The sequence below is a fragment of the Mesoplodon bidens genome (genome assembly GCF_964165515.1).
Source record: "Mesoplodon bidens genome assembly, chromosome: 4".
In the NCBI taxonomy this organism is placed as follows: domain Eukaryota; kingdom Metazoa; phylum Chordata; class Mammalia; order Artiodactyla; family Ziphiidae; genus Mesoplodon; species Mesoplodon bidens.
In genome coordinates this window covers 111,058,311-111,080,249 of record NC_138160.1, presented here as the reverse complement: position 1 = coordinate 111,080,249, position 21,939 = coordinate 111,058,311, and the positions used below count along the sequence as shown (strand labels likewise).

Genomic DNA, 21,939 nt, shown 5'->3' with positions numbered 1-21,939 from the left:
ATAGCTTCCTAGAGCTTTTTTTTTTCTCTTTCAGTACTGTTCTCTATTATTTTCCAATTAAAACAAAAACAAAAAACACCTTATTTTACAATCACTTAGGTAACACAATGCAAAGAATATATTTAACCTTTTTTTCTTCAGCAATATCCACTCTGTGAAATATGGAGAAGACTCACGATATAGGCCTCTGATCTCAAAGAGCTCAAATTCTGGGGACCCTGTTAAATATGCAGATATCCTCTGCTTTTCTGCACAAGCACCCTAGCCAGAAAATATGTCTTCTTAAAGCCTCTGACCTTGAAGCACATATCTCAAAAAACATTCTTCCATCCATAGGCAGAAATGTTTATCCATCATCCTCCATCTTTACTAGTTCATCATTCATCTCACCCATGTTTGTTTTAATTCTCAGCAATATAATATTGCTCTCTGGTGACTTTGAGATCCTTTGTAGGTGGCATGAATGCTAAAATGGTTGCATTGTGGTACATCAAATCCATGGTATGAGATTATTCATCCATTTAAAACAAACAAACAAAAAACAGCATGCTACGTGTTCTCTAAACCCTATCTAAATGGTGTGCTGCATAAAATCTTGTAAAAGGATAAGAGAAAAGGAAGAAAAGCAACTGTCCAAAGGTCCAAAGTATATTGAACCACTAGGGAGAAAAATGATGATGGAACAATAAAGGTAAACTCTGGATCAGAAAGGGTATTTTTTCCTACAATTAACAAATATTCATGAATAACTATAGATAAAATAATGAGTGAGACAGTTCCTGCCCTCAGGGAGTCTAATATCTAGCACCAGAGAGAGAAATAAAGCACATACACACATCACAAAGATAATACCCAATGGCAAGCTGGGTTAAATACTCTGAAGGGAGATTACAAGGTACCATGAGAGCATATGAAAGGGTATATACTGTTTTTAAAAAAATGTATCACACATGATCAGAAGCATGCTCCTATTTTGTTTGTCTTACATATATGCCAGAGAGGAAGTTAAAAAAACATGGATAGGGACTTCCCTGGTGGCGCAGTGGTTGAGAGTCAGCCTGCCGATGCAGGGGACACGGGTTCGTGCCCCGGGCCAGGAGGATCCCACATGCCGCGGAGTGGCTGGGCCCGTGAGCCATGGCTGCTGGGCCTGCGTGTCTGGAGCCTGTGCTCTGCAACGGGAGAGGCCACGGCAGTGAGAGGCCCGCGTACCACACACACACACAAAAAAACATGGATAATGCTACTCAGAAACTAAGTAAATATGTAGCCCTAAAGTCTTGAGTTTTCTTGGTACCATCTATAACCATACATTTGGTTACTGTCTATAGAATATATGTTTGATAAAGGCCAACACTGAAACCAGTTGACCAATATCCATATTAGAAAGAGGGCTTTGAAAATGTCAATAGTCAATGACAAAGCAAGTATAGAAAAATACTGAAATTAACTCATTGTTCTAAGTCATAGTTAGTTTTTACTTTTCTACAGAAAACCTAAGAAGGCTAGAATGGACCAATGATGAGACTGATATGAATTAAAAATTATGATTAATCTAAATTCATGTACCTGTGATCATACCAAAAATAAAAATACAAAAAAAAATAGGGAATACTTGGAAAGAAAATCATTTTCCCAATTTTTTTTTTTTTTTTTTTTTTTTTTGCAGTGCGTGGGCCTCTCACTGCTGTGGCCTCTCCCGTTGCGGAGCACAGGCTCCGGACGTGCAGGTTCAGAGGCCATGGCTCACGGGCCCAGCCGCTCCGCGGCATGCGGGATCTTCCCGGACCAGGGCACGAACCCACGTCCCCTGCATCGGCAGGCGGACTCTCAACCACTGCGCCACCAGGGAAGCCCTCCCAATATTTTTTAGATTTTAAAAATAAGGAGTTTTTCTCAAATGATGAAATTATTATATCTATAATAAAGAATAGTGAAATTGTCTTCAAGGATAAGGAAAGCAGTCTTTTTTAAAAGGAAAAAATGAGAAATTATTTAGGATAAAGAGTTCTTTCTGCTAGTCAGTATTTAATTTCTACTGTAGATATTATTTAGAAGGGAGAAAAAAAGAGATGGATTGAGAATTTACGCATACAGGTAATTACTTTTGCAGATGAAGTTTCATTTCATTATTTTCAGTTTCTATTATTTTTCATGTTGGGACTTTATCTGATCTTTTTTAGAGATACACAGTCACAACTCTATTTTCTAGCCAAGAAGAATTTTAATTCCTCTCACTTCTGTATGTCAGTAAAGACATTGCTAAAATATGTGGAGGAATTTTACTTAAAGTAACTTCTTAAAACAGAGATTAAAGACTCAAATTTGTTCTATCTTAAACCCATAGGAGTAAAGTAGGAAAAAGAGACCCATATATAACTTAACAGAAAGAATGAGGCCTTTATTAAGGCAATATAGCATTAAATACTAATAATCATGTAAGAGTCAAAATTTTCAATCTTGTGGGAAAATTAAACTATACAGAAAACCAAAAAAAAAAAGAAATTTAAAACAATATTATCATATTTAAAACCAGGCTTCTGAAATGTAGCTATCAAATTTAGTTATCTGAAATAACCTAAATTTTTATTCATATAATAAAGATAATATTTTGCTGTAATTACCCATATAAAATTTTGGCTATAGTACACAGAAGCTCTAAAGATTATTATTAAGATTAAAGACAATGACTACAAATTTTCAATTTAGGATTAACCATGTTTATTGCCCTTAGAAATATAACTGGATCTGATAATTTCTGATAAATACTCATGAACTAAAAATAACTTTAAAAGCCCTATAGGACATGTACTACTAGATATTAAGATTTACTGTAAGGCTGTAGTAATCAAGACATTATGGTTTGAGATGCAAGGACAGAAAAACAAACTAATTGAAGAGATTATAAAGTCCAGAAACAGATGCACACATATATAGTTATTTGATTTTATGATAAAGGTGGCCCTACAGTGCAGTGGGGAAAGAGTGGTCTTTTCAATAAATGATGCTGGATCAACTGAATATTCAGATGTAAAAAAATAAATCTTGACGCCTATCTCATACCATATACAAAAATCAACTCTAGTTGATATAAACAACCAAATGAAAAAGACCAAACAATAAAGCTTTTGGAAGAATCATAGGATAATCTCTTCATGACCTTGCTTGAGACAGGAAAAGATTTCTTAAATAAGACTCAGAAAAATATTAACCATAAAGGAAAAAAGGGATAAACTGGACTACATTAAAATTAAGACCTTCTCATCAAAAGATAAAAACAGCAAAACGAAAAAGCAAGACAAAAAGCAGAAGATTCTTATAAGAATAATATAATATATAATAATATAATAATATAATATAAGAATATGAGAATTCTTATAAGATTCTTATAATATAAATCCAACAAAGAATTTATATTCAGAACATACAAAGAATTTCTTCAAATCAATAATAAAAAGGCAGATAACCTCTTAGAAAAATGGGCAAACGACTTGAACAGCCACTTCATAAAAGAGAATATCCAAATGGCCATTAAACAACTGAAAAGTCCTTCATTAATTACCAGAGAAATGCAAATTAAAATCACAATGTGATACCATTACATAACCACCAGAAACTCTAAAATTAAGAGATGCACAGTATCAAAGAGCTGGTGAAGATATAAAGCAACTGGAATTCTCAGATACCACTGCTGCAAGTGTAACTTAGTCTAACTACTTTGGAAAGCTGGTTAGCAGTACCTATTAAAGCTGAATGAACACATACCATATGACACGGAAGTTTCACTCATATAATATTCACAGAAATGTTGCTACACACAATGATAAAGATGAATCTCACAAATATAATATTGAGAGAAAGAAGCCAGACAAAACAGAAATCTTATATGATTCCATTTACATAAAGTTCAAACACTTTATTATATTAGGTTAAAATTGATAGTGTTAAAAGGACAGTAGTTATACTTATGGGGAGGGGCTGACGGGGAGGGACATCAGGGCATGAGGGGGCTTTTGGGAAAGTGGTAACATTACATAACTTGATGTGGATGTTGGTTACATGATATTTCACTTGGTGAAAATTCACTGGGCTATACTATTATAAATTGTGTACTTTTCTGTTTGTATGTTGTTTGTATCTTTGCTGTTGTTTCTGTCCCCCAAAATACTTCAGGGAATGAAAACCAAATATTATGTGAAATGAGAGTCTGCTGAAGCCCCACCAGGAGTTTGGAGGTATAATGGAGGATTCTCAACTATATTACCATTTTGTATAATCCCAATTCTTCTGAATTAAAATAGTAGAATCATAGGAGAAAAGATAAAGAAATAGACATAGTCTAGGTAGGTGACAAATTATACTAGGAAAATTAAGAATGCCAGATACATTTTATAAAACAGTCACACAGGCAAAGTTCCGAGATATTGCAGGTTCGGTTCCAGACCACTACAATAAAGTATCTCAATAAAGCAAATCACACCAATTTTGGGTTTCCTAGAGCATATAAGAGTTATGTTTACACTATACTATAGTCTATTAAATGTCTAATAGCATTATGTCTAAAAAAACAATGTACATACATTAATTTAAAAATACTTTATTGCTATAATATGCTAACCATTATCTGAGCCTTCAGCAAGTCGTAGCAGTAACATCAAAGACCACTAACCACAGATCACTATAACAGATAGAGTAATAATGAAAAAGTTTGAAATACTCCAAGAATTACCAAAATGTTACACCGAGACACCAAGTGAGCAAATGCTGTTAGAAAAATGGCACCGATAGTCTTGCTTGACGCAGGGTTTTGCCCACAAACCTTCAGTTTGTGAAAAATGCATTATCTGGGAAGTGCAATAAATCGCGGTATGCATATACTGCCTTTGTAACTGTAGTTTTGCAGTATAACCAGTGGTTAAGATTAAAAAGAAAGAATAAATAAAAGAAAAAAAAAAGTCTGGTAAAACAAAGTTTTAATAATTCAGCATTTTAAAATACAGCCTTATAAATGTGTACAATATATACCACATTGTCTGGCAAAATCAAGTTGTTTTAGTAATCAGCATTAAAAGCACTGTAATTGCTCAATAGTTTAAAATACATTGCAAGCAACATTTTTCTTTAATATTACTTACTCAGCGTATTGTGGTCTGTGTGAATACCTTGTAGAACAGATGTTCTGAGTATCAACTCAACATCAGTACCTATCTTTATTAGCTGTTAAGAAAACAAACAAAAAAAAATAGACTAAATCCTCTGTGTTTTTTCAATGGTTCACATGAATGTACTGTTTTTGAAAACTAAAGGTTTACTACAATTCTTTTTAGGTGATACTTGCCTTTAACTTTTTTTTTCTAAAGAATATATTTATTTATTTATTTATTTATTGGCTGCATTGGGTCTTCGTTGCTGCACGCGGGCTTTCTCTAATTGCGACAAGCACACAGGCTTATTGCAGTGGCTTCTCTTGTTGTGGAGGACGGGCTCTAGAAGTGCAGGCTTCAGTAGTTGTGGCTGGCAGGCTCTAGAGTGCAGGCTCAGTAGTTGTGGTGCACGGGCTTAGTTGCTCCGTGGCATGTGGGACCTTCCTGGACCAGGGCTCGAACCTGTGACTCCTGCATTGGCAGATGGATTCTTAACCACCGTGCCACCAGGGAAGCCCCTTGCCTTTAACTTTTTGTAACCATTCCAAGCATACAGAAAGCTCAGACACGTGTATACTTTTACCTTTTATCTATCCATTCCATATTTCGTTCCAAAACAGATTTGGAGTATTTTTTGTTGTAATATATATTTTACAATGTGTTTAAAATGTGCATTTTGTTTTTTTGAGAGGGGCTGAATCTTTCTTTTACTGTAGAGTTGGATGTTCTGAACACTAGAAAGAGTACTGGATCAGGAGGCAGAATACTTGGGACTCCCAACTCTGGCTCTGTCATCAAGTGTATGGCCTTGGGTTAATACCTACTCACTAAGTTTCAGAACTCATCATTGCAAAATGAAGAACTGAACTAAAACAGTGAGTCTCAAAGCTGTGGACCTTGAGACCCTTTCAGGGGACCCATAAAGTCAAAATTATTTTCATAATACTAGAGCTGTCTGCATTGTTTGAGTTGTGAGCACAAGTAGAGTTTTCTCTTTGGAATACCATTTTTACTTTTATAGACAAACTCTGTTTATTCAGATTTGGGTAACTGGCAGATAGGTGAAATGAGTATGTCACTTTAAGAAAACAACTGACAGTATTTAATGGCAATGATAAAATTCAAGCTTTCAAGCAAAAATCAGAATTCTGGAGAAGCTGTATCTGTCACTGTAAGTATTGACAGCTTCCCAATACTTAAAGATTTTTCTGATGAGATGGATATTAAGATGTAATTTTAAAATATTACATATTGAACTATGTCAACATTTGGAAGATCTGCATTACTTGGTGAACCTACATTTTCCAAATCATCAGTGCATGATGTTACAAAACATGCATGACTAAAAGATCCATTCAAAGGGAAAGACAGATTAAAATCTGTTGGTCTGCTAAATGACCAACAGATTTATATGTTATACCTATCAATACTTACCATATCAGAGAAGGGCATATTGGAGAAGGATATCCTAGGAAGAAGCAACAGCATAAATGGCCTGAGATAGGAAAGTTCTTGGTAAACTGAAGCACCCTCAAAGAAGGCACTGAGATTGGAAAAGTGAGAAGTATGTGGTGAATTGAGGCAGGAGGTTAACAGGGGTCAGATGATACAGTGTTATAGGTCATGGTAGGTAGAGACTTTAGATTTTAATTTGAATGGGATGAGGAGCCATGGGGATTGTGAGCAGAGGATTGATGGGATATGCCTTTTTTTAAAAGGCTCACTGCCTTTATAAGTATTGAGAATAGGCTGCAGCGAGTTAGGGCAGAAGCAACAAGACCCACTAGGAGGCTGCTGTAACAACCCAGTGAGAAATAATGATGGCTTGAACCAGGAAATAATAATAGGGCAAATAAGAAGTGGTTGAATTCTGGGTATATTTTGAAGGTTAAGTCAACAGGATTTGCTGCCAGATTGGATGTAAATGTGAGAGAAGGAAAGCAGTCGAAAATGAGAGCACCGAGGGTTTTGGTCTGAGCATCAAAAGGAGGGAGCTGCCATTAATTGAAATGGAGAAGGCTGTAAGAGAGCAAAGCCTCACCTCCCTACAGAGCTGAGAAGGGGCTTAGAAGGGGAGAGAAAGAAAAACAATGTGCCTCCTCACCCACTGGAGGTGCATAAACTGAGCTGAGTCTTAGGTTTAAGGCTAGAAACAAGGCTAGATGAGAAACAAGGGATTATGGGAGATCAAAGGGGATGAGCAGGATGTGGTATGTATAAGTCCTAGGAACCACCCCAGCAAAGGATAAATACACACACCCACACACATCCATTGGTCTAACAGATACCAGAGTCCCGCACTGCATCTAACCTTTAAAGAAATTTACCACTTGTTGAGGTCTGATATCAAAGAATATTCACAATTATTTGAAAAGTGTAATATATACACCTACCCTCTTCCAACTACATATCTGCATAAGGCTGAATTTTCTTCATATAATTCAATCTAAAAAAACATACAGTTGGGCTTCCCTGGTGGCGCAGTGGTTGAGAGTCTACCTGCCGATGCAGGGGACACGGGTTCGTGCCCCAGTCCGGGAAGGTCCCACATGCCGCGGAGCGGCTGGGCCCGTTAGCCATGGCCGCTGAGCCTGCGAGTCCGGAGCCTGTGCTCCGCAACGGGAGAGGCCACAACAGTGAGAGGCCCGCGTACCGCAAAAAAAAACCCCAAAAAACAAACAAACATACAGTGCCAGATTGAATGAGGAAGCAGGTATGAGAATTTAGCTGACTCCTATTAAGTCAGACATTAAAGAGATTTGCAAAAATATAAAATAATGCCTTTCTTCTTACTAAATTTTTCGGAAAATATAGTTATTTTTCATAAATATTGTATTTAATAGGTAATGAGCTTATTATTTTAAAATTATTTAATCTACATATATTTTTAAAATTTCTCAGTTTTAAATCCTAATATGGTAAATACTGATAGGCATAACATATAAATAGCACTTTTTGGGGTCTTCAGTTTTTCGGAAGGTAAAGTGGTCTTGAAACCAAAAAGTTTGAGAACTGCTGGTCAAGAGGATGCCTACGATTCCTTTTGGTGCCAAGACTTCATGACAATACATGACAATGTAATTATCTAAAAACTACTAAGTATTTAATATATGCAGAGTTACAGAAAGTATAAAATATACACTTGTATATAACAAATATCTAATTTCAAGAGTGCTTAATGTGGGCTTCCCTGGTGGTGCAGTGGTTAAGAATCTGCCTGCCAATGCAGGGGACATGGGTTTGAGCTCTGATCCATGAAGATCCCACATGCCGTGGAGCAACTAAGCCTGTGCACCACAACTACTGAGCCTGTGCTCTAGAGCCCACGAGCCACAACTACTGAAGCCTGCGTGCCTACAGCTCATGCTCCACAACAAGAGAAGCCACCACAATGAGAAGCCGGCACACCACAATGAAGAGTAGCCCCCGCTCACCACAACTAGAGAAAGCCTGTGCACAACCAAAAATAAATAAATAAAATAAATAAATTTATATATAAAAAAAAAGGAGTGCTTAATGTTAGTGTTCTACAGGTGAAATTAATTTGGGAGATGGTAGTTCATTTTTCCAGTTTAGTTAATATAAACAGACCTCAATTAAAAAATTTTTAAATCATGACTTCAAAATTTAAAAACACTTACAGGCATACCTCAGAGATATTGTGGGTTCAGTTCCAGACCACCACAATAAAACAAATATCATAATAAAGTGAGTCATATGAATTTTTTGGTTTCCAACTGCATATAAGTTATGTTTACAATATACAGTAGTCTATTAAGTGTGCAACAGCATTATGTCTAAAAAAACAATCTGCGTACCTTAATTAAAAACACCTTATTACTAAAAAATGCTAACCAGCATCTGACAATGCAGGGTTGCCCCAAACCTTCAATTTGTAAAAAAACACAGATTCTGTGAAGTGCAATAAAGCGAAGCACAATAAAACGAGGTATACCTGTACCATATTGTTATTAATCAGTCTACCAAATAGCAAAATAGTACAAATTTCAGTATATACATTTTAACTTCTCTTCAAGTCATGACCTGATTAGAATGTCATTTTAACTTCTTTCATGAATAAAAATTACATAGTCCCTGTTTGCCCTATCATACACTTAAGTGAAATCTCCTTTTTTCTTTATGTTATAGGGAAAGAAATCCTTAGGCTATCTCATTTTGTCACATTAGTTTATCATAGATATTTACTATTTCAAAAATAGCATTTTTTCTACTAAGTAGAAAAGTATTTGTATAAAAAAATTTTTTTTCACTATGTGGAAATTCTCTTAAACATGGAAGAATTTCTCTAATTTGTACCTTCCTCTTTACCAAACCAATTCTTGGAATCTTAATTATCCCAGCAAATAATGTTTCATTTTTCATTTTCTTCCTAATGGTCCTTTCCCTACATTTATACAAAGTTAGATACAGGAACACCTAGGAAGCAGTGTTCCTTCCTAAGACAGAGACAATGTATATATGCATATGATTTTATACAGGAAAAGAATCATTGTGCACTTTTTCAATGAACATGTACTGGGAATACTAGGGAGCTCACCGACTAGTGTTAGTAGATTGTCTTCAACTGTGGCAAGTGACTAAAATGCAAATACAGAAGGCAAAGCAAGAATAGTTCATAAACTCTGGCTGGTTAACTTCCACAGCCAAGATATGAATTTTAAAAAAAATTCTGTCTAGTTGAGCTAAATGAGTAGATGTTCCATCTGTGTAACTCTGAGTGAGTTACCACAACACTCACTCTCCTTAGTTTCAGTCACTTGACTTAGATGAAGACAGCATTTCTGTGAACTTCTGGGTTGGTTCAGCTGCTCTTGCTTTGATCATGGCTACACTCATGTTCTTTTCACCAGGCAACTTGCTATCTTAAGGGTGTAGGCAGATGACCCTGAGAAGGTGAGCCAAACCAAACAAGTGAAGGTTATCTATAGTTGTGATGGCTTGCTTTAACTATCAAGTAATGATTTTTATTTCATATAATCCCTCTATTTTTATCATTTCCTCTAGTTGCTAAAATTTGAGTTTTATTATAATTGAAAAACTTAATTACTGTACCTCTTCTATCTTCTTAGGAGAAGTTTCACTTTTCTTACATTTGAATTCTTCATTTATCTTTATTCTGGCTGCTAGAAAAAGAAAAAATATGTATATAGTTATTTGCTTTTCTTTCTTTTTCCTTTTTAAATATTTATTTATTTATTTTGGCAGCACCAGGTGTTAGTTGTGGCACGCAGGATCTTCACTGTGGTATGGGAGATCCTTTGTTGCGGCATGTGGGATCTTTAGCTGTGGCATGTGGAATTCTTAGTTGCGGCATACGGACTCTTAGTTGTGGCATTCATGCGGGATCTAGTTCCCCCGACTAGGGATCAAACTGGGGCCCCCTGCATTGGGAGCATGGAGTCTTACCCACTGGACAACCAGGGAAGTCCCTGTTTTTCTAATTCATAATTCCTGTCCCAATAATTTACATATTATTCATTATACTATGATACTATATGCTATATACATATATCTACTACTTCTCTAGTAGAAAAAATAATTTTGCCCCGTGTAAAACAAAGTATAAAAATAAGAAATTTGGGCTTCCCTGGTGGCGCAGTGGTTGACAGTCCGCCTGCTGATGCAGGGGACACGGGTTCGTGCCCCAGACCAGGAGGATCCCACATGCCATGGAGCAGCTGGGCCCGTGAGCTATGGCCGCTGGGCCTGCGCATCCGGAGACTGTGCTCCGCAATGGAGAGGCCACGTCAGTGAGAGGCCCTCATACTGCAGGAAAAAAAAAAAAAAAAAAAGAGTTCCCTGTGCTATACAGTAGGTCCTTATTAGTTATCTATTTTATATATAGTGGTGTGTATATGTCAATCCCAATATCCCAATTTATCCCTCCCCCCCTCCTCCAAGGTGCCCTCTTAAAGAGGTTTAGAAACTGAGTATGACCAACACAGAACCTAAGCTTTAGAGCTCTGAGTTCCGGATAAGACAGAAACCACTTTAAACAGTGAAATACTGAATTTGGAATCATTTGTGATAGTTTCTCTTTCATAGCTCCTGTCACTTCTAGAAAGACACAAGGCATTAACAATATGGTAGTATCTGGTCCTAGAGGATGTGAAAATTTGATTATATAATAGACAAATGAGTTTCATGGCTTGAACATAAGGCAAGTAATGGAGCACACTGAAATTCTGATCTTTTTTTTTCCTGATTTTTTATGAAAACTTGATCTTTAAAATTTTTTCTTTGTAGATACTTCTCAAAGAAGGGTAAGGTAAACTCATCTTTATTTAAAAAAACATTAGGGGAGAGATCGTGAAGGTCATTCCCCAATATAGGTCTTGACCACCATACATGGTCTCTTGTATTATTAGCAGTCACCTAAAGAATGGACTTGCTCCAAAGGGGCAAAATATAAACTTACCTTCTAATGCCCTAGCATCATTTTTAAAGACTTGTTGTCTGGTCCTGTGCAGAGTTTTAAAGAGCTGTAAAACCTATAAAGAAAATTAGAATTCAGACCTCAAAAGAAAAAATTTCACATTTTACATAATTACATGGATTAAACAGTATTTATTTTCTGTTTGTTTTTTAGACTATTTTTTGAAATAGCTGGTGAAAATAAGGGTTGGCCAAAATAACTTTCCCTTGATTATTTATCTTTAAATTAAAAAAAATTTTGCCTTATGTATTTACAAAAACAATACAAAATTCTTTGAAACAAAACAATACGAGAATGGTTAAAAAGTTAATGATTCCCCCTGCCAAAACTAGTTTGCTAAGTTAACCAACTTTACCAGTCTGGTATTTGTTCTTATTTTGCTTAACCTGAGAACTTCATCTGCTCTTAACGTCATACACACATGCACACAAACTCATGAATATACTACATCTTAGAAGAGCCCAGAGGAAGATGTTTCAGATAATTTAGGCAGGTTTAATTGTGCTTTCTCAAAAAAGAAGTGGAATGCTGAGACTTCTCAATTTTCTAAGACTGTGCTAAAAAAAAAACAAACAAAAAGGTATTCAATATTGTCCCCCCAATATTGTTCTTTCTTCTGTCTTCTCAATTTCAGTTATGGAAAACAATGGATTTCCCAAGCCAGAAATCCCTAGGTCATTCTTTAAATCTACCTTATTCCTCATGTAGAAACTGTAGGGATATTTCTCTAATCTTTTGTTTATTCTCCATCACCCAAAACAATTTAAGTTCAGACCTCTCCCTATCTCTTGCTTAGACTACTGACAAAGATTTGTCACTCTGCACCATTCCCTCCTTTCCCCAAGTCCATTCACCAGATAACAATACCTAAACTTTACTAAGTGTATCCTGTGCGCTAGGCACTATTCTAAGTATTTTACATATACTAGAAAACCTAAAACATCAAAGGCAGATACCAAAACGGAAACAGAAAACAGGGAGCAGAAAACATAAAAATAAAACAAAGACTGACCAACCACAAAGAACCTTCTCAGACACATAAATTATTGCAAACATGGAGTAACAATAAAAAGAACTTAGAGTAAATTTAAAAAGGAACATTCAGAAAATGCCCCCAAACTCTTGGATATCAAAAGAGTGATAGCAAAGATTAAGTTGAGAAAAACTACTCCAAAAGTTGAATTAGAATTCAGAGATACAAAATAAGGAGAGAAAGGATAAGAAAATTAAAGGAGTAGTCTAGATGGACCAACAGTTGTATTCACAGATCTCCAACAAGACAGAACAAAGAAAACAGCCTCCATCAAGTGCTGAACACAAAACCTATGAATAATCTTGGAAGGAAAAAAACAGTTAACGTATAAAAAGTAGAAAATCAGAATGGTATCTGATTTCTAAATAGCATCACTGTGAGAAGACAATGGTATAAAATCTTCAACTTTTGTATAAAATGTCCAGCTTAAAACACCATACATATCCAAACTATCACCTAACTGCAATGGCAAATAAACATGTTTAGAAATGCAAAGTCTCTTATTTGCCATACGCCCTTTCTTGGAAAGCTATAGAAGATTGTGCTACACCAAAATAAGGAGATGAATCACAAAAGAAAAAAAATGGGAATGATGGACACAGGTGATCCAACATAGGAGAGGCAGAGATGATGGTGAAGGACAAATATAGGTCAGCATTTGTGCAGCCAGCATAGAAAGCAACTAGTCTGGACTATAGCAAAAGGCTATATTGCTCTACAAAAGATGCTGTTAGGAAAAAACGATACTAGTAGACATCAGTTTTGCTCAGAGTTCAGAAATAGCTATGTAGGAAAATGATGATAAAAACAAGACAGTTATTAACTTCAAGAAAAACTGGGACTTCCCTGGTGGTCCAGTGGTTAAGACTCCATGCTCCCAATGCAGGGGGCCTGGGTTCAATCCCTGGCCGGGCGGGGAACTAGATCCCGCATAACGCAACTAAGAGTCCGCATGATGAAACTAAGACTTGGTGCAGCTAAATAAATACATATTAAAAGAAAGAAAAACTAAGACTTAGAAAAGAAAGGCAACGTAATCATATATTTATATTAGAGGGCTCAGCTGTGGACAAGTTCTATATAGTCATATTAATATCAAAGATGAAAAACTGCTTCACCAAAATCTGTATATTGAGAGGAAGAGGGTATAAGGGGGAACTTAGTCCTCAACTTTCATAGACAAAGGTCAATAAATATCCCCAAAGAGAAAAAAAAATCAATAATAGTTTAAACATGTTATTTAGAAACATGGAGGTAAATATCAGAAAAAATAAGTAAAATGATTAAAAGTGCTTATATATGGGAAGCAGGAATTGGGAGTATGTAGAAGGAAGTAGACACCTACTGGTTTCTGTGTAACACTATTTGACTTCTTAAATTTTACACATTTATCCCCTTTATAAAAACTAAAAAAATTATTTTAAAAAGATAAAGGGAAAGGACACTATCAAGAAAGAGAAAAGACAACCCACAGAAGGAAAGAAAATATTTATAAATCATATACCTGAAAATGGGCTAGTATCTAGAATGTATAAAGAACTTCTACAATTCAAATAAAAAACTAATTTAAAAATAGGCAAAGGATTTGAATAGACATTTGTCAAAAGAAGACACACAAATGGCCATTAAGGCCATGAAAAGATGCTCAACATAATTAGCCATCTGGGAAATACAAATCTAAATTTCAGTGAGGTACCACTTCATCCCAATAGGATGGTTACAGTCAAAAAAAAAGACAGTCGGGCTTCCCTGGTGGCGCAGTGGTTGGGAGTCCTCCTGCCGATGCAAGGGACACGGGTTCGTGCCCCGGTCCGGGAGGATCCCACATGCCGTAAAGCGGCTGGGCCCGTGAGCCATGGCCACTGAGCCTGCGCGTCTGGAGCCTGTGCTCCGCAGCGGGAGAGGCCACAACAGTGAGAGGCCCGCATACCGCAAAAAAAAAAAAAAAAAAAAAAAAAAAAAGACAGTCAATAACATGTGTAAGATGTGGAAAAATTGAAACTCTTATACATTGTTGGTGGGAATGTAAAATCCTGCAGCTGCTTTGGAAAAGTTTAGCAGTTGTTCAAAAAATTAAACAGAGTTATCTATCATATGACCCCGCAATTCCATGCCTACATATACAACCAAGATGAAAACATATGTTCATATAAAAACCTGTACATGAATGTGCATACTAGCATTATACAAAACAGTCAAAAAGTAGAAATAACCCAAATGTCTACCAACTCAGGAATGGATAAATAAAACGTGGTGTATCTATATTGTTATGGCTTGAATTGTGTGTCCCCTCAAAAGACATGCTTAAGTCCTAATCCTCAGTACATGTAAATGTGACCTAGTTTGGAAGTAGGGTCTTCACAGCTATAACTGAGTTAAAATGAATCATTAGACTAGGCCCTAATCCAATATGACTAGTATCCTTAAAAGAAGAGGATAATGCCAGGTGAAGAAAGAAACACAAAGGTGTAAGACCACCACGTGAAGATGAAGGCAGAGATTGGAGTGATGCAACAGCAAGTCAAGGAACGCTAAGGATTGATGGCCACCATCAGAATTTAGGAAGAAGTAAAGATTCTGCCCAGAGTTTCAGAGGGAGTATGGCTCCGTTGTCACCTTAATTTCAGACTTCTAGGCTCCAGAACTGTGAGACAATAAATTTCTGTTGTTTTAAGCCACCCAATTTGTGGTAATTTGTTAGAGAAGCCATAGGAAACTAACACAGATTTTACTACTGGGAAGTGGGATGCTGCTGTAACAAACATCTAAAAATGTGAAATTGGCTTTGGAATTGAGTAATGTGTGGAGACTGGAAAAATTTTGAGACGTTTGATAGTAAAAGCCAAGACTGTCTTGAAAAGGTTGTTGGTAGAAATAGGGACATTAAAGGTGGCAGAACATCATAGAAACCCAGGGAGTTTAATATTACAAGAGTAGTTGAAGAGGTTGCATGGGATTAAGAAAAAAGTGAGAAGTAAGTAAGCCTAATAGTTTTACATGCTATTCAGGGAAAAAAAGTGATTCCATTAGTACAACAACCAGTATCCCTACTTTAAGAATTAGTATTAAGAAAAAGAAAATTAGTATTAAGAAATGCCTTAGGGCTTCCCTGGTGGCGCAGTGGTTGAAAGTCCGCCTGCCGATGCAGGGGACACGGGTTCGTGCCCCGGTCCGGGAAGATCCCACATGCCGCAGAGCGGCTGGGCCCGTGAGCCATGGCCGCTGAGCCTGCGCGTCCGGAGCCTGTGCTCCACAATGGGAGAGGCCACAACAGTGAGAGGCCCGCGTACAGAAAAAAAAAAAAAAAAATGTAGACAGCTAGGTCATAGACTGTCTTCTCTTCCTAATTTTCTTATATTGATTGGACAAATTCTGGCAGTATATATGGAAAGTCAAATTACTTAGCATTTTTGCCTCAATTTTCTTGAATAATGGGCTAATTTTAAGGGTGGATGATATAATTTCTGTACTAGGTTTCACTTTAGCTGGTTAGTACTTTTCTGTCTCTTCTAAGTCTGGGTTATATGCTCCTCTTGAGTGCATCCACAGCAGTGGGCACTTACTACAATTACTTGCTGTGTCCCCTACTTCCTGAAAGGCTTCTCGGTCATCTTTGTATCTTCCACATGGCACAGGTGTCTTCTACACATGGCAGTTCTCACCAAAAGTGTTTTTGGAATGAATTCTATTTAATTTCATTTGTATTCAAGTTTTCCAAGCAACTTCCCACTTCAAGGATGGTCCATATGATATTTCTTCTTCATAGAATACTCTTTTCTCTATTCTCCTAGCTAGTTTCTAACAGAACTTCAGGTCTCAACTCATACTTTTATGAGGGATTTTTTTTTTCTTGCATCCCTCCACACAGGTTAAATCTGAGTTATGTGCTCACAAAACACACTGTATTTTCAACAGAAATATACATCAGGGAACTCCCCTGGTGGTGCAGTGGTTAAGAATCCACCTGCCAATGCAGCGGACACAAGTTCAAGCCCTGGTCCAGGAATATCCCACATGCCACGGAGCAACTATACCCGCAGGCAACAAGTACTGAAGCCGGTGCGCTCTAGAGCCTGTGCTCCGCAACAAGAGAAGCCACTGCAATGAAAAGTCCGCGCACCGCAACGAAGAGTAGCCCCCGCTCGCCACAACTAGAGAAACCCTGTGTGCAGCAACGAAGACCCAACGCAGCCAAAAATAAAGAAACTAAAAGATAAATAAAAAATTAAAAATTAAAAATAAATATAGATCAATGGAACAGGATAGAAAGCCCAGAGATAAACCCACGTATTTATGGTCAACTAATGTATGACAAAAGAGGCAAGGATATACAATGGAGAAAAGACAGTCTCTTCAATAAGTGGTGCGGGAAAACTGGACAGCTACATGTAAAAGAATGTAATTAGAAAACTACCTAACACCATACACAAAAATAAACTCAAAATGGATTAAAGACCTAAATGTAAGACCGGACACTATAAAACTCTTAGACCTAAATGTAAGACTGGACACTATAAAACTCTTAGAGGAAAACATAGGAAGAACACTCTTTGACATAAATCACAGCAAGATCTTTTTTGACCCACCTCCTAGTGTAATGGAAATAAAAACAAAACAAAAATAAACAAATGGGACCTAATGAAACTTAAAAGCTTTTGCACAGCAAAGGAAACTATAAACAAGACAAAAAGACAACCCTCAGAATGGGAGAAAATATTTGGAAAAGAATCAACGGACAAAGGATTAATCTCCAAAATATATAAACAGCTCATGCAGCTCAATATTAAAAAAAACAAACAATCCAATCAATAAATGGGCAGAAGACCTAAATAGACATTTCTCCATAGAAAACATACAGATAGCCAAGGGGCACATGAAAAGCTGCCCAACATCACTAATTATTAGAGAAATGCAAATCAGAACTACCACGAGGTATCACCTCACACCAGTTAGAATGGGCATCATCAGAAAATCTACAAACAACAAATGCTGGAGAGGGTGTGGAGAAAAGGGAACCGTCTTGCACTGTTGGTGGGTAAATTGATATAGCCACTGTGGAGAACAGTATGGAGGTTCCTTAAAAAACTACAAAGAGAACTACCATACGCCCCAGCAATCCCACTACTGGGCATATACCCAGAGAAAACCATAATTCAAAAAGACACATGCACCCCAGTGTTCATTCCAGCACTATTTACAATAGCCAGGACATGGAAGGAACCTAAGTGTCCACTGACAGATGAATGTATAAAGAAGATGTGGTACATATGTACAGTGGAATATTACTCGACCATAAAAAGGAACAAAATTGGGTCCTTTGTAGAGACAGAGATGGACCTAGAGACTGTCTTACAGAGTGAAGTAAGTCAGAAAAACAAATATCATATATTAACGCATATATGTGGAATCTAGAAAAATGGTACAGATGAACCGGTTTGCAGGGCAGAAATAGAGACACAGATGTAGGGAACAAACGTATGGACACCAAGGGGGGAAAGCAGGGGGTGGGGGGGATGAACTGGGAGATTGGGATTGACATGTATACACTAATATGTATAAAATAGATAACCAAAAAGAACCTGCTGTAAAAAAAAAAAAAAAAACCACACTGTATTTTCAATTCAAAGCACTTACTACACTTGTAATTAAGTAATTGTTTAAACTCTCCCTACCTGCCAGATTTCTGTATGAAGTTATTGTTGCTTCCACTATGCCTAGACAGTATAGGCTAAATGCTGGCTGTTAGGTGCTACTAATAACTATTATGGACACTCAGTAAGTTTTTTGAATGAATAACTGTTTACAATTCTGTTTCTCTTGGTCCTGTCACATATATCGAAATGTACTAAGAACAGAGTTCAGTAGTACACGAGGCACTCTTGGTGGCTCCCTGTTATTGACCAACCATTATAAGCACTGCTTTTCCTTACTATACTATAGCAGGCCGTTTCCCCTTTTCCATCTCAACCAGTGACAGGGGCTGGTCTCAACCGGCCATGCTGATAATACTTAAAGTTAGGGATGGCTGCTCCCAGAGAATTGTACACTGGCCAGGAATGCGCATCAGTTTGACAAGAAATGAATCCGACACCAGGTCCTCGGGGATGTGACCCCCGACTCCGGCGGGGCCATCACTTCCCAGGCTCGTTCAGAACACTCAGGAATCACAGGTTTCTGCTCTGTCTCGCTAAGTGCTACTTTTGGCAAACGGTTTTGCCGGGAATCGGTTTCCTGGTTCCTAGATGTCTGTGCACCTTCTGGTTATCTGACGAAACCTTTCACCTCATAGGATGGTTTCAGCGCAGGACTGACTTTGGGGTCTCGTACAATTCCCAAGGATGTGAAATGGGCCCCTCACACAAACGCTCGGTGTGAAGATGGCAAGGGGGCAGAACTCAAGTCGCCGGCATGCAGCACGGACAAACATTCCGTACCCGGTAGACGAAGAAGCAGGACCACCTGTGTCGCCCTCTCTCCTCCGCACCTGCACAAACCTTCGACTGCCCTGCAGGGTCGGTCACCGGCTCCTCAGCTGTAAAGGCCACATACTCCGTGGAGGGTCCTGAACCCCAGCTACAAAGATTCCAAACTACGTTCGCAAGGCCGCGCTCTTACCCACCCCGCCGGCATCGCACCCAACCCCTCCCCGGACCCAGTCACCTTGGCCGCCTGACTCATGGCTCCCCTCACAGCTTCGGCTACTTCTCCAGCGGTCGAGTCGCCCCGCCTCTCGGCAACCAGTCACCACCTGGTGTGGACGGTCCAACACCCCGTAGCCACGTTCTTAACGAGCCGCAACCAATCACCACGCAGCATCTCCTTCGTAGCCCCGCCCCCCGTGGAGGGACAGGCGAGAGGTGTTTGCTAAGCCGGTACCCTCCGGGAAAACCGCGAGCCGCCGCCGAGCTCAATTACAGCCGAGAGGGGAACGGAAATCATCTGGACGCCATGTTAGTTAGGGGCAGCGACACTTCCGGCCATTTCTGAGGGAACCGCCGGTGGCGGAGTGTGGATTGACACTTAGTTGATGGCTTCGGCACCTTTATGTACTTACCTCCTGTTTGGGGGTTGGGGTTATCTATTAAGGAACCATTATTTTAACGTTTCCGGTTGCAAATGTGTCCTTGCAAAAGTGCATAAATAAGAGCCAAGCCCTAACAACTATAGTTGGCGTTGACTGGAACGCTGACTCCCAAAAGCGCTATTGATACATTACCCCAATTCATTCCTCTAGAAGGTGAGGTTGAGTTACTTGCTCAAGTCCACACGATTAGCAAATGGAGGCCTGCGATACAAATGCCTATGATTAACCTGAAAGCTGAGTCTTACCCTCTACTCATCCTGCCTACTCAACTCGCCCTACTCCTTGGTTTTGCTGGTCAAGAGGTTGGAAACATAGTTTATTAGCAGCATCATGATCATAAACAATCATAAAGCATTTAAGTACATTTAACTTATGACCTTGCAAGCATCAACAAAAAAATCTCAACCTTGCTCTCATTGCATAATCATTGTTTGTCTTCCCTACCCACCCCCCAGGTTAACTTTTAGGTAAAATTGACTTTTTATTAGGAAAGATTTAGACCAATGGATATCCAAGACCCTTTTCCTTCTCTGTGATTTATGTCATTTTAAAGAATATTGCAAGTCATCATGAGAATAGCAAGATAATAGTCGACTTTTTAAAAATTAAAATGCACTGGATTTGCAGAAGAGTGTTTAACATAAGCAATTAAACCAAATATACTGGATACTGTCTTTTATCCAGGAAACAATAAATTAGATGATCTTGTGGCATTGTATAGTAGTGCCTTTTGATTGCTAATGAATGATTCAAAGATGCCAATTTTCATTTTCAGTTTAGAATCACAGCCCAATCTCCTGAACATTCATAATTTATTTTTATAATTTCTGGCTAACTAGGGTCCTGTATTCAGTTAACTAAAGCCGCTTATCTGCCAATATTTGAAAGTATAGTTTCCATAGTGCCCAAAAATCAATTCAGTCCTGAAATTTCTCTTCTCTTAGGTAAATCTGCATGGTTCCTTGAGCTGTTCCATAAAAGAGGTGACTATTCTGGTTGTTCTGGGAATGTGTCTTGGTTTGTTGGCATCTCAAAGTGTGGGACCCAGAACTGAACAGGAAATTCCTACATGTTCATCATGTAAGGTCATGGAGTATGTGGTAGGCAGACTAATGGCTTCCAAAACATGTCCCTATTTAAATCCTAGGAACTTTTGAATATATTATTACCATTTATGACAAAAGGGGCTTTGCAGATGTGATTAAATTAAGGATTTTAAGATGGGAAGATTATCCTGGGTTGTCTGATGGGCCCAATGTAAACACAGGATCTTTTTTTTAAGATTTATTTATTATTTATGTATTTATTTATATTTATTTTTGGCTGTGTCGGGTCTTAGTTGTGGCACCTGGGGTCTTCACTGAGGCATGTGGGATCTTTCATTACAGTACGCGGGCTTCTCTCTAGTTGTGGCGTGCTGTTTTCCTCTTCTCTAGTTGTGGCACGCAGGCTCCAGGGCAGGTGGGCTCTGTAGTTGTGGTGTGCAGAATCCAGAACAAGTGGGCTCTGTAGTTTGCGGCATGTGGGCTCTCTAGTTGAGGCGCTTGAGCTCAATAGTTGTGGCACATGGGCCTAGCTGCCCCGTGGCATGTAGGATCCTAGTTCCCCGATCAGGGATTGAACCCGCATCCCCTGCATGGGATGGTGGATTCTTTACCACTGGACCACCAGGGAAGTCCCAACACAAGGACCTTTATAAGTGGAAGAAGGAAGCAGAGTCAGGAAGAGGTTTGCAGATGCTCTTCTGTGGTCTTTGAAGATGGAGGAAGGGCCAGAAGCCCAGGGACACAGGTGGCCTCTAGAAGACAGAAAAGGCAAGGGAACCGTTCTCCCCTAGAGCCTTTAGAAGGAATGCAGCCCTGCTGACACCATGATTTTAGCCCAGTGAAACCCAATTTGGACTTCTGACTTCTAGAATGTCATCTGCTTGTGGCCCCTTCCATCTTCTAAGTCAACAGTGGAGCACCTTCAATCTTTGACTCTCACCCCTGCTTCCATCATCATATCTCCTTGTCTGAGTCTCACTGTCCCGTATCCCTCTTTCACTTAAAGGGGTCCATGTGATTACACTGCGCCCACCTGGATAATTGAGGAATCTCCCCACCTGAAGACCCTTAACTTAATCATATCTGCACATCCCCCTTACCATGTAAAATAACATATTCACAGGCTCCAGGGATTAGGACATGGAAATCTTCTGCCTCTCATACCCACTTTGGGT

General features: G+C 38.4%; 1 protein-coding gene across 2 annotated transcripts in view; it reads right to left on the bottom strand.

Moving 5' to 3' along the window:
* The window catches only part of LYRM7 (LYR motif containing 7), a 37,825-nt gene extending 18,454 nt beyond the window's left edge, over positions 1 to 19,371 (bottom strand). Inside the window, exons 1-4 of one of the 2 annotated variants that reach the window (XM_081232766.1) lie at positions 19,295 to 19,371; positions 11,584 to 11,656; positions 10,218 to 10,288; positions 5,136 to 5,217 (exon numbers count right to left, since the gene is read on the bottom strand). In XM_081232766.1, the coding sequence (XP_081088892.1) occupies positions 5,136 to 5,217; positions 10,218 to 10,288; positions 11,584 to 11,656; positions 19,295 to 19,312 (244 nt within the window). In that variant the 5' untranslated portion in view covers positions 19,313 to 19,371. The remainder of the gene's footprint in view (positions 1 to 5,135; positions 5,218 to 10,217; positions 10,289 to 11,583; positions 11,657 to 19,294) is intronic. The other variant, XM_081232767.1, reaches the window with a different exon arrangement.
* Between the last annotated feature and the right edge of the window lie 2,568 nt (positions 19,372 to 21,939).